At 35.5% G+C, this 13568-nt stretch overlaps 1 protein-coding gene across 37 annotated transcripts in view; it reads left to right on the top strand.

Annotated features, from left to right (window-relative positions):
• The first annotated feature begins 2916 nt into the window (after positions 1–2916).
• Abi3bp (ABI family member 3 binding protein) overlaps positions 2917–13568 on the top strand; it is a 283774-nt gene continuing 273122 nt past the window's right edge. For all 37 annotated transcript variants that reach the window (XM_087214414.1, XM_021238886.2, XM_021238873.2 and 34 more), the window contains exon 1: positions 2917–3102. In XM_087214414.1, coding sequence (XP_087070540.1) covers positions 3024–3102 — 79 coding nt within the window. In that variant the 5' untranslated portion in view covers positions 2917–3023. The remainder of the gene's footprint in view (positions 3103–13568) is intronic.

Below are 13568 nucleotides of genomic sequence, written 5' to 3'. Positions count from 1 at the left end.
GACCATGAATTCTCTTTGTCCCAGAGAAAGACATTAGTTTTGTTATATGAATTAGCAAACAAAGTTCTATTTTCCAAGGTTATTTGCAATACAAGTACTCTTTTTTTTGGTACTGGGGATCAAACTCAGGATCTTGCACTTTCGAGGCAGGCGGCTGCACCACTGAGCTAAATCCCTGGCCCAACAATGCAAGTGTTCTTAAACATAGAACATAGGAAATCAGTTCCTCTGCTCATAGATGGTGCAGAAACAACTAGGGACCCTTGGAGAGTCGTCTTCCAATGACTACATTCCAGGTCATACTCAAGCTTATTTGGGGGATTAATCTAAGACTAATTTTTAGACTATTTGCAGGAATTGATGGATTGTGTCTCCTTTGATACTCTTCATATACTTACTGAATTCTTACATTCTAGACAAAGAAGGCAGTGATAAACAAATGAGGCATAGCCCCTGTCTTTAAAAAGGATTACAGATAAATACAAATATATTTTATGTGCTTTTCAAGCAGTTCTCTAAATGTTCCTTCAAGTTTTTTCAAAAGTGTTGCTGACAAGTAATTCAGTAGTCTGAATCTCACAAGTATCTGGAGCTTAGCATTTCCAAATAAAGGAGACACTGTGCCTGCAGGGATATTTGAACAGGGCTAGGGATGGCCTTCTCTAGTGAAGCTGAGAAACATAACAGTGTTGCATGGATTATTCTACAGTCATTATCTCCAATATACTCCTGGTCAGACATCAGTTTTTCCTTGAGAAGAGCCTAAAATCCTCCAATGACTGTGTGAACAAGGCCCTGAAGATTTATTCCATGTAAGCAAACACTTACAGTTCTTCTAGAGCATTTGCACGCCTCTTGTCTGGGTTGGGACTCTGACATGACAGAGGACTTCTTGTTCTTTGAGAAGGTGAAATGTCCTCTCTGAGACGATCCCTTTCTTCAAGCCATTACTTCTTCCTGCCTGATGAGAGCTCTAACACTATCATGGTCTCCCCCGAATGCTCATTTGTCCTACTAGCTAAGGTAATGCAACCATCTTTTCCTGACAACACAATCAAGGATTTACCTTCATTTAATTAGTTTCCATTTGGTTCCAAACTGCAAATAATGATGGCTAATGTGGATTGGACTTCATCTGCAGGCCATGCAGAGGCTGATTCCTGAATTCCACTACCTAACTCTCATAGCAGACTTTCACAGTTTTGAAGAGCTAGCCTTCCTTTCTATAGTTCTGCTGGATTTGTTCCCTCAGAAAACCTGCTGTTTCCTAACACTGTGGGCTCACTGGCTTAATTTGATGATAATGGCACATAGAAGCAGAACTCACAGGGCTAGCTGGAAGGCTTTCCAAACTTGGGATTGAGGGAGCTGCCTATTCAAGTAGAAAATCAGAAATGAAAAAGACCTGTTAAATAACCCAGTCCCTTCCGTAGTCAGTGCCAGAACATTCCTATGGTGAGAGTGTAGTCCAGGCCAGCTCTAAATGACTTTAACAATGTTCCTCCTTGCACTTTATTTGGAAGACAGGTTGTCTCTTCAATTTTTTCTTTTGATAAATTTTTTACCTAGAATTTTATTGACCAGTATTATTCCATTTCCCTCTTACTGGTTTTGTTTCAGCTATAGTAACCCTCTGAAATAAGCTATTTTCAGAGTCAGTACAAATTTATAAACACTTTATTAACCAGTCATTCCAGCAGTGTGCCTATATTTGGGGCAGTGTGATGTAGGAGGACAGGGCACACACTTGAACTGTAGAGGGAAATACACCAGGTTAGAATCTTATTTTATGTAATCAAGTGCTTTATTATTGTCATTTACCGTTATTGTTTTCAGCAACTGCCTTTTAGTAAATTTTTCCTGTGTGGCAGGAAATACTTTCTAAAACTTGTGTTAGCAAATTTATGAAATTGGTAGTGTCATCTCTACTTAAAAATTTAAAGTTTAGTAATTAAGAGTAGAAGTTCTGGGCTTAAATAACAGCTTAAAATGCCAGCTAGGTTGCTTATTAGCATTGTGACTGTGGGCCTTTGATTTCACTTCTCTGTACTCAGTTTCTCTACTTGTAAAATGCTTTTCTCATTTGTCATTTTGAAAAATAAATATCTTACTATGTATAAACTGATAAGACACATATCTGACATAGAGCAGGTACTAAAATGAAATCAATAATATAAGGAAGAGATTTGTTCACGGGCACCTTGGTAGTAAGTAAAATCAAAATTTAAAACTCAGTTAATTTTATTCCTAATCTGTCTAATTAGTCATTGGAATATACTAGCTTTGTCAGGACACTTGACTTCTTTGAGCCTCAATTTTTCTCACTGGTAAAATGGGGATAACACCATAGCACCTGCATAGCCACCATATCAAATGCTATTGTAGGGCCCAGCCCAGAACAGGGCTCAAATGACAATAGGGCCATCTCTTCATCTCTACATCCATACCTACAAAATATATGTGTGTTATATCCTCCATGCAAGCTGAGGATTTGCTCTTAAATGATTCTCATAATATTGGAACTGCAGTGTAGTTCAAAGTATATTTTTATGAGTTTACTCCCATTTAAAAGGACTGGATTGATTTACTAAACAATTTAAAAGTTTCCTTCCTAATAAGGTTTTATTTTATATTCTTAACGATCTGAGAGTTTTAAGCATGTATTTTCCAGTTTCTTTAAAACAGTTCATCAAATATTTCAAAATTGCCTAAATATTTTCTTTCCTAATATATAAAAATATAATTGGCCATAATTTCAATCTTTATATAATAGAAGAAAGAAAAGAGATAGTTTTAACTTCATACAGGGAAATGTATGTTTTTGCTGTTGTGCCTGTGTGTGTGTATGTGTGTACGTGGGAAAGGGTGTGATGTCATCTTGTCTCCACCCCCTGTGAGTAAGCCACAGCACGGCTAAATGCAGCCGCCCGCCTCTGTCACTGGAAGACAGTCCACTTAAATGCAGCTCCAGAGTTGCGAGGCACCCACCAGCATCACTCTCTGTGCGAGGTGGCAAATACAACATGCTCTCCAGCTTGGGGTGTCTACTTCTCTGTGGAAGTATTACACTTGCCCTGGGAAATGCACAGAAATTGCCAAAAGGCAAGTAGCTCTGATGTTTATGTTTTAAAACTAATTTTGAGAGATGCTTATTTTTAACTGTTGATATTAAATATAATCTGTTTAACCATGTGGGGGGAATAGGGTTATTCTGTAGAAAGTCAGAGTTCAAATGTGCGAAGGGGTTACTTAAACTTTTACCCCCACCCTGTTATTTACTTTTAAATTTAAGCTCTTTATTGCAAAAATGAAAAACAACTTCTTGCTATGTTCATAGGAACTTGAATGGTATAGTGTAAGTGGGCACTGTTGTTTCTTAAAAAGACTTATTTGATGTTTTATCTCCCATCCCCAGAGACTAATCTTGTACTAGTTTAAGAGTTAAAGGAAGTTAATTCTGAAATCTGGAATCCTTGGCATAAACCTCCTACTTTTGAGTAGGAGGCTGAGGGAGTTGAGATAGGTCAGACCAAAGTTCGGTCAGAGCTAAGTAGTAGATGCTGTGGAGTTCCAAAGAGAGTTTTTATCTGCTGAAAGGACACTCCCCCTTCAACTGGCTAAATTGCTCTTATTTTAGTGTTGGTATTTTGTTCATAAATGTCATTAAAAGAAAACTAAAATTTCTAAATTTAGACCCTAAAACAACCCCCTTGAGACCATCAGCACTGAAAAAAGAGGCTCTTGCCTCTCTCCTGTCTTTAAACGTAAATGTTACATGTACTTTTGTTGCTTTGCAGAGATACTTTTCTAAGCCAACTCTAGGTCTGTAAAGGCTTGTTATGGCTGCAGATTGCTGTAGTCATCAGGATTATGAAAAACAGGCTGGAATTTACCATACAGTTATGATGGAAAATATTGGAGATAATACAGAGCCACAAGCTTGTCAAAAACCTAGCGTGCATTGAATCAGAAGGAAAAGTTGTTAGTGCCTGAATAGTCAAAAGATCACTGGTAGCTAGCTCCTCTCTCTAGATAGTTCACTTCAGGATCATCTTATCTCAAGTGAAAACTGTTCTTTTCTCACTGGGTAAGGTGAAACTTGAATCCAAAATGTGAGAGCTGAAGCATTTGGCTAGACGACATTTCACATGATGATGTGAAAAAAAAAAAGGCTAAGTAATCTTCTCCACTTAGCTCAAATAATTACGCAAAGAAAAAGAAAAACACTATTACATTTCTTCCTTTTACCAAGAATTTTCTTGATCATAGTAAAGAGATTTAAATAAATCATGAACCACAAGCATTCAGAATTAATTGTTCATTTTGAAGAAATATATAATCACAGCATACCATTTAAAAGGAGTCTGGGGTTTTTCTCAATCTCAATACCTGTAGATGATTTTATTTTACTTTGTATTCACTGTTTATGGGATGATAGTCAAAATTTGGTTAGTGCAAACCTCTGCAAATTTCAAATGCTTGAATTATAATGTTGCAATCACTGAAAACAGATGTCTCAATACAATTTGTCTCTTTTTGTAATAGTAAAGAAAAAACAAACCACTTAGTGGTCAAAAATGGCCATAAATTGTATCTATTTCAATGCGTTTTAATCTGAAATGTTTCATCTTTGCTTCTTTTGTAGATTTAAAAAATATTTACAGTTTTGGTAATTTGGAAAAACCCATCAAATTATAATAATTATAAAAATAAATGACAAGCCGCTTTGTTTATAGTAGTACATTTTCTCTTTATTTTGTAAGCTATTGAGGAACTTTCTTTTCTCTAAGTCACCTTTCTCAAACTATGTTCTAGGAATTAGGTACACTGACTAGAGTGGTGTTCAGGGAGAGGTGATAATTGCTTTTTCAATAATTTGGGAACATTTGATTGCTTTGTTTTAGGTGCAAACTCACAATAGATGTTAGCATTTCACAGGTTCTGAACATTTCTCAGTAATGAAAACTGTTCAATCTTTTAGCTCATTGTTCTTCAAATTCATTTGATTGAGAATTCCTCTTTTAGTAAAAAAGTTATAATATCTAATCAAGGATTTCTGTGTCACAGCACAGATTTGAACAAATACTGGGCTAAAAAAGAAGACAGAGGATAAAAGGCTTTTCTTTTTTTCTACCTTCAAACTTTAAAGTTAGTTAAATACTATTTGTAATTTCAAAAGAGGATACAATTTTGATTACCTAGTCTAGTGGTTCCAAGAAATTTGGATTTGTAGACTAGTAAGAATATATACGTATTTTAATATCAGGTTTTCACTGTAGGGGTCATACCTGAATTTTGTCATGTGAGGATGCTCAAAGTTAGAGGAAATTCCCACAGTTCATAAGAGCTAGCTATTTTAGCAGGTTTATAAAATAAATGAGTTAAACTACACAAATAAGTTCCTTGTCCTTTTTCTTATTTTGTCACAGATGGATAAAACTTGATCACAGGCCAATATTTGGAAACCACTGGCCTAGTTTATTTATTTTATAACTGAAGACACCCAAGGGACAAGGAAGTTTACTAATTTTCCCCTGTTAATGGCACTGCCAGGTCTGAATGCTGGGCTTTGGATTCAAAACCCATGTTCTACCCTGTTTTCTACCTGATAAGCAGGCTTGCCTGACCCAAACCTAAGGAATCACATTCTGCAGGGTAGGTGAGAATGCTATTCTTCCCTTCAATAAAATTGTTTATCCTACAGCTTCTAATGATCACCTTAATTTTTATATTTTCCTAAGAAAATGTCCACATTTTATATACTTAAATTTGATTGCTTATAATCGCTTGTTACATGCCATACACCCAATTGCATACCTTGCCAAGTGCCTTATTATACAAAATAAATTACAAGATTCTTGGTTACTTTTTAAAAGCCTAAAGGAGACTGTTATTAATGTAACTTTCCTCCTATTCACCTCTTAATGACTATGTTCTTTGGAAAATTATTTACTTTTGCTAAGTCTAATTTTCTCATCTATAAAATGGGCAAAATAATATCTGTCTTAGAGTAATATATTTTAGATTTAAATGAAACAGATGCAAAGCTTTTTGTAAAGGGGCTGACTTATAACAACTATTCAATAAATTTTTATTAAGTCCTAAAAAAGTGGCTCAATGTTGAAAATTATGCACACCAAATAATGTATGATATTTTATCCAAACTATAAGACAAATCTCTTATAAGGCAGCAAATAATGTTCTTGGTGGAAAAGTGGGATCAGATCATTAAGTGTAGTTCTATATGACAATAAGGGAAGACATCTAGTTTTCCAGCCTGGCCACCATCTGCCCACATGGGCAAACATTACCTTGCTAGGGAAGTTGTAACTTTTGCCTTAGGATCAATTTTTGTGTCAGGATTTGTAAGACTCCATGGGTCTTCTAGGTGAGATCCACTTGAAGTTGACTTTCAGGAGGAAAACTAGACCACAAGATGCAGGCCCTGGAGGAAAATTACACTGTTTTATACCTTGGGAAGTTCCTGTGCTCCAATTACCTTGTGGAATCTTTATTTTTGGCACCACAGAATTTTTGTCACCCCTGGTATTCATGCTAAAATAAAAGCCACAGAAAAATATGGAATGAAGGAAGACAACAGAATCTTATATTTAGACATCAGAATGTATATATACATTATATATAATATAAATCTTATATTTAGACTCCTCATACCTCTGTGCTGAAATTTTTATGTCTGAAAGATTATAATTACTCTGAAAGTAAAGGATAGTCATACTGGGCAGGTCTGTCACCTACTCCAAAGCATGTGTGAGGAAAACCACAGAGGAAACTCCAAGATACCAATATAATCATATGGCCAGAGGGCATGAAAATCTTAGGTGTGGTTCTTGGCATAGGGCTGTGCAAATGGAAAGCTGGCTTTTGTGCTTAGGATTTTTTATCTAAAAGGGCATAAATCCTTGACTCTAGGGATAAAAACAACAAAAACAAAAAACATGGGGACATATGACATAATAGTAACCAACATGGCTATCAACTACTACCATTACTGTTGTCATAGACAACATTCTCTGGTGTATACTGCATGTGGTATATTAGTGCTATTTTTAATGTGGAAAATCCAATTAAATTTCTCAAAGCCCCTCTATAAAGCAGTTTTCTGATTTATATTGATGGATTTTATATTGATAGGTCTGACTCCCTGCCTGCCCCATCCCAACCCCAGCCACTGGAGTTCCTGGAAAGGCTGATTCACAGCTGCCTGAGCTGGGGAACAAAGCCTACTCTGCTAGGACAAGGCACAACTGCCCCACCTGCTAGGTCACAGTGCTTGTATCTATAGCCACATACTCAGTAGTTCTCACTCCCCCAATCTCATGACCCCCTTCATGTCACTCTATGTGAGCCTGTCCCACTAACCCTCCTACCCTATTCATAAAAGACCTACCTCAATAAACTGGACTTGGACTTTCCTTTGGATTTACTTCAGGAAATCCCACCTGGAACCCCAAATTCAGGCTGGCTGTGTTCTTTAGTGGGATCATCACCATTTACCTAACATATACAGCGCTAGATTTTGACTCCAGGTATTTAAATAATCTGCCCCAAATCACACAACCAGGGTAACAAAAGACCCTACCCTTAATTCTGATATAATATTAGTAACCCACTCTATGTAAAGATGTATTTATTTGTTTAAATAATACATCAATGTGTCTCTCTCATAACCCAGACCTTTTCTCCAAGGATACCTATTACTTGTGAGGGACTGAGGAACATCTTTTCCTTTTTAAGGCAAGGAAATTGGGACAATAATAGAGGAAGATGCAAAGTCTAGTGGATGGAGTTTTCATTTATTAGAATAAAATATAGTTATGTATTGCCAGTACTGTATTAAAGAGTACATAAGAGGAAATGGTTCCACTGCTTAAAAATTTTCACAAGACTATGGGAGAATTATTTTAGCATTTTTTATAGCTTTATAGTTTCTTGGCAGATTTATTGATGTTTGTTTATTCAAGCATTGATTATTGACATCTACTAAGTAAAAATGAAATACAGCTGTCCTATAAAAGAACTTTGTACTAGGGATATAAAGTATATATATATATAACTTACTTAGATGCTAACTTTAGAAACCAAGTTTTAAAGATAAACTCTTCCTGTGTTAATTATGCATTCACTAGGTTAGTTAGTTTTGTAGATTGCTTTATCAGGCAATAAGATACAAAATATTAAGAGATTTTACCTTCTCCCTTTCTCTTTCTTCAAGTTAATTGAGCACAGGGAAACACTTGAGAATACAGTTTGTCAATACTATATTATAGTGAAGAAGGTAAAAATGTTTTTATAGGTTAAAGTGACTGACAAGTGAGATTTTCTAATGAAGGTAGAGCCAATGAGGAGATGTGACCAACCTTTCTACCTGGGTTACCATCTTCAGAGAGAATGTCCTTTAATTGCCATTTATAAAGGAAGATATAAAAGAAAGAGGTGAACTTAATAAAGGTGATCTAATAACAAATGTAAAATTAGAAAGTAAATAGGATAATTTAATGTGAGAGATTAATAGAAAAGTAAAATATAAATTTATTTGTTAAAATGACCCAAAAAGGTTAAAAGAGTATCAGCTAGAAAAGTAACATGCTAAATATAAAATAGAAAACCAATACTTTAAATGCTTACATGTTGTTAAAGTTATGTTTTAAAAAATAAAACCTAGTTATTATATACTAGATATGGTGTTTAAGTAAATTGTCTCATTTCGTCCTCAACCTTGTGAGATATATATTCTTATCATCTTTAAGAGTATGTTAGTTACTGTTGCTGCATAATGAATTTCCACGAAATTGGTAGCTTACAATAACACATTTATTGTTTCAATGTTGCTGTGGGATAAGAGCCTGTTTTGGTGTGAGTCTTCCCCTTTAAAATCTTTCATGAGGTTACAATAAAGGTTCTAGGACTGGGGTTTCATATAAAAGTTTGACTGGGGAAGGATCTACCTCCAAGCTAGTAAGGTTGGGAGAATTCTGTTTCTAGAGAGTCAATGGTCTGAGAGTCACATTTCTTCACTGCTTATTGTCCAGAGGTCACGTCTGTTCTCTGCCACATGGGACTCTCTACTATGCCCACTTGCTTCACCAAAGAGGACAAGTCCAGAAGAGTCTATAGGCAAGAAAGAAATCACAACCTTACATAGCCTAATTGCAGTGGTGAAGGTCCCCCACTTCTGCCATGTCCTATCAGTTAGAAGCAACTCACAGGTCAGAGGTAATTATACACCTCACATTACCTTAAGAGTCTATCCACCAAAAAATGCTCAATGATGCTTAAAGTTACTAAATGGTACAGAGGAACTATGAACATGGGAAATCTAACTCCAGAGAATATACTAATTTGAGCATTAAATCAACTTCTCATATAATTCAGCCAATAGTGGCAGTTAATCAACAGGCAAAATGCTAATTTGTCTCTCTCCACATTTGAAGTTAATTTTAAGAAATCCCTGAGAATGAGATAAGTATCTTAAAAATTCAAAGATAAATACTACACATTCAATGTAAACCTTATTTTCAGTATGCAAATGTCCAAACAATGCCTAGATTTAATTGATGATTTCTTTTTTGGTCTATCAAATGCAGATGATCCACAGAGGGATGCACAAAGCAAATTCCTTTAAAGCAGAAAAACTGCTTTCATTAATGCCATCATCTCCCAAAGGAGAAAGCATAAGAAAAAAATGAAAATTTTATTTAAAAACTGAACAAATAATGAACACTTATAAACTTGGTCGTACAATCTCCATAAAACATTTCTGAAATATCAATGGAGAGGCTTTTAGAATAACTGAAGGAGTTACTGTAACGTTGAATTAAATCTATGTTTGAAGAAAGAAAGTATGCTTCACTACTAGATGAGATCGAGGAGTCCAGAAAACTAACGGAGTTTCTCTCAGATCCTGCTTAGTGTTAATAAAATAACAATTCTTCCTCATGCTCTCAGGAAACAAGACAAAATTTAGACTATACAAAGAAAACATTCTCAACATGACACATAGAACCATGTAGAATGTTTAACAATACCAGAACACCCCATGGGGATTTTCGCTGGCCAGTGTCATGTTGGAAAGGTTCCAGTGGTTGAGGAGGCACATAATTTGCAAGGTTGGCTTCGAGGTCTCAGGGTACCATAAAAGTCAGTGGACAGCAAGACTGAATTAGGATTTACTCTATTGCTGCTAATATTCACTTGGGTTTCCCACTGAAAGCCTTCCACAGATTGTTACAATCTGTTGTAGTTTTCCTGACCTAACAAAACCCCGACTTATGTTCCCAGTGATTTTGATGGAAATTTGGGATCCTTAAAGCTAGTGTGGGTTGGAGGCCTTCTCAGCATACAGCCTGTGAAGTCAGCTAATGTTCTTCCCTGCAGAATTCTGATAAAGGAGGTAGAAGATGTGATATTTTTTATAGGAAGTTTATCATTCTCCAGTCAAGGATTATGCATCTAAAGCCCATCTGTTAGAAACCAGACCACGTCCACCTACTTCAACCATCTGCTGGTCAGATTATAAATTAATTTTAGAGAAAACTGAGGCCAAATTTAAACCTTAGCTATGATATAAAAATTCAATGTTTTTGTCTTTTAATACAAGTTTACCAATGAATATACATACTCATTATAACCTTAGGGTTATCTCAATAGTTTTAATCCTAGCTCCACATAAAAACAACTAAAAAGTTTTTTAAAATATTGGTAGTACTTTGCCTTACACCCAGTTATGCCTTAATTGGTACAGAGTGATAGATTTTTAGAATAGTCTCAATATAGCCAGCTACTAACCAACAGCTTTTGAAATGTGCATGTATAACTTCTTGATAAGTCCTATGGAAGAGTACAGAATAAATTTTAAAGTCGCAAGTAAATTATTTTGCTATTTTTTAATTTCTATCCACTGAAATGTAATTCTTTTCCTACTTTACTCCAGGATTTTAAAATATTGTTTGGAAAAATTTCAGACTTCCTTCTAAATTGTCTGAAAAAATGTACAACAAATTCTTAGAATGGACATTAGCATTCATTTTCTGTGTTAGAACATAAATGTTACTCTTACTTTTTTTTATTTTTTGAAATAGGGCCTCACTATGTTGTTCAGACTAGCTTGAACTCATTATGTACCGCAGGATGACCTTGAACTCATAGCAATCCCCCTGCCTCAGTCTCCTAAGTGCTGGGATTAAAGGCATGCATCACTATGCTTGGCTACTCACTTTTACTTTTATAAAATCTCAGAAGCTAGGTTTAAGAAGCTGTGGCTGTTTTTTCTGGGACTGAACTTGCACTAATTCTTTTTGTCATTCAATTAAATATTTTTAAAATCATCACCCTAGGATAACAAAGATGAGTAAGACATTTCCTACCTTAAAGGATTTTGAGTTTGAAATCAGTTCTATTTAAAATGCATGGTCACACAAGAGTCATTTTCTTTCTTTCTTTCTATTTTTTAGCAGTCTTTTTAATTTTATTTTTGGGATAGTTTTACATTATAATCATATTATATACCACTAGGGTGTTGGGGTGGGAAACTTATGTTCAAAGTGATACCAGTCTACATTTCCTTACACAAAACCCTTAGGTCTGAATATGTTTTAGAATAAAGAATATTTTAGATTTTGAAGAAGAATATGCAAAAGCCATTTTAAAAAGGTTTTCTTTTAAAAACAACTTTAATGTGTTATAATTTATATATAAAATAAAATGAACCCATATTAATTTTCCCAATAAGCTGAGGCCTTGTGCAGCCACCACCACAATCAAGGTTGAGACCATTTCCATCAGCCAGGGACAGTGGGACACAACAGTAGTCTCAAATGCTTTGGAAGAAGAGGCAAAAGGATCATTTGAGCCTTGGAGTTTGAGACCTTGAGTCTTAATTCTTTATCCTCTGTTAGCAACCAACATTTGCAAGTATTAAGCCATTCTACTTTGTCATGTACTAGCTTGAAAAACATATAGAAAAGGAATGAATTCATGTGATAATATCAAGAAAAATAGCACCTCATGAGCCCAGGCAATACAAAATACTGGCGTAAAAAAAAAGAATTTTTCTTCTCATGAAGTCCAAGTTATATCAAGTTATATGAATTTCTTTGATAAATGAGTCTTATAATTGTATGTATCATCACATACATTCCAGCTCATCTTTTTTCTGTTTTATGTTAAGGATAATTTTCACAGCATGTCTTATAATCTAAAACATCTTTGACATGCATTTCATTGTATCTTTAGTATAATGAAAAGTCTCTTCTCTATGCAGTAAATGAACCCTTACAAGAACCTTGACTAGTGTTCTTTGCTTTCCATGTTATGTCCAGGTGAAGTTTCAGGTTTCCTTTCTCCTTAAATACCATCCTTTGGTTTTTCCATTCTATTAGCTGATAAGAAAACATTCTGGTTTTTCTGCTGGGAGTCTGCTGTGCACACTTGTGTGGGCGTGCAAGACCTAACAGGCCTTCTTTTGAGTGCACCAGTTTCTGTCTTTTAAGGAGGGGCTTGGGATGATTGCCAAAGTTATGCTGGCAGAGCATTCTGCAATTCAATCCTGTTCCAGATATGCTGTCAGGGAAAGCAGGACAGTTTTTCCTTCTCTGTTCACTTTCCCAGGTGGGGTTAAATCACCCGTAGGCAGTTAGTTTAAGACAAAGTTAGTATCAGACAACATGAAGATTAGCATTTTCATTCCTTTTCTGGTCCATCCTCTTCAAAAACCACTGATGATTCTGCTATCATAAAATTCTAACTACTTATATTTTTACCAGAATTAAAAGGAGAATGATACTGGGCACGTACTCCCATTGAGGTTTACCTTAATCTGTAGTTTCATTATAATTGGAAAAATACATATTGAAAAATAGCAATATAGGTTAGTGTGTAAAGTACAGTAGCAAATGTGATCCTGGATAAGTCACTCAATCTTCTCTAAACATCAGAATTTTTCCTCTGGAACAAATAATAAAAATATCAGTTTTCTTTATAGCTTTCACTAATAAATAATATTAGGATGTCTTTAATAGATGTTTTGATACTAACTCTCTTAACCTAGGTAAGAGGAGATGTGAAAATTAAATGTGTTTTTAAAAACTCTTTGCCTACTGTGGCAGCTAGAGGGAGAGCCGGTGGGCACTTCATGGCCTGGACACTTCTTGAAAACATGGTGAGAGAAAAGAGCACTCTCTTGCTAGGTGCCTGAGTCCAGTGTATCTTGGCCTGTAGTGTGGCAGCCTCACCCTGAGACAGGAATTTGTGGATGTTTTAAACATAATTCTTACCATCCACATCCTGCTCTGTTCCTGTATCCTCCTCTCCCTGTAGGAAGGTCCTGCTCAGAGCAGACAGGCCTTTTACTCTGAAAGATTTGAGAGTATAAGTTATACCTTTGTCAGTTTTTTTCTTCAACTGTCTTTGCAATGTAATTCCATGTGACTTTTCCCCCTGGACACCTGCTGCAGTTTGCATGGTCTATTCTCAGGTACTAGATTGGTACCAAGTTATCAGATAACTGAATTGTCACCTGGTGAGATCATTTTTCTGCCCTCCTACTT

This window comes from Heterocephalus glaber, unplaced genomic scaffold, assembly GCF_053883595.1.
Source record: "Heterocephalus glaber isolate CG9 unplaced genomic scaffold, H.glaber_assembly_v1.0 deba00000122, whole genome shotgun sequence".
NCBI classification, from domain to species: domain Eukaryota; kingdom Metazoa; phylum Chordata; class Mammalia; order Rodentia; family Bathyergidae; genus Heterocephalus; species Heterocephalus glaber.
Note: the sequence above shows the minus strand (reverse complement) of the source record. Positions and strands in the feature narration are given on the sequence as shown.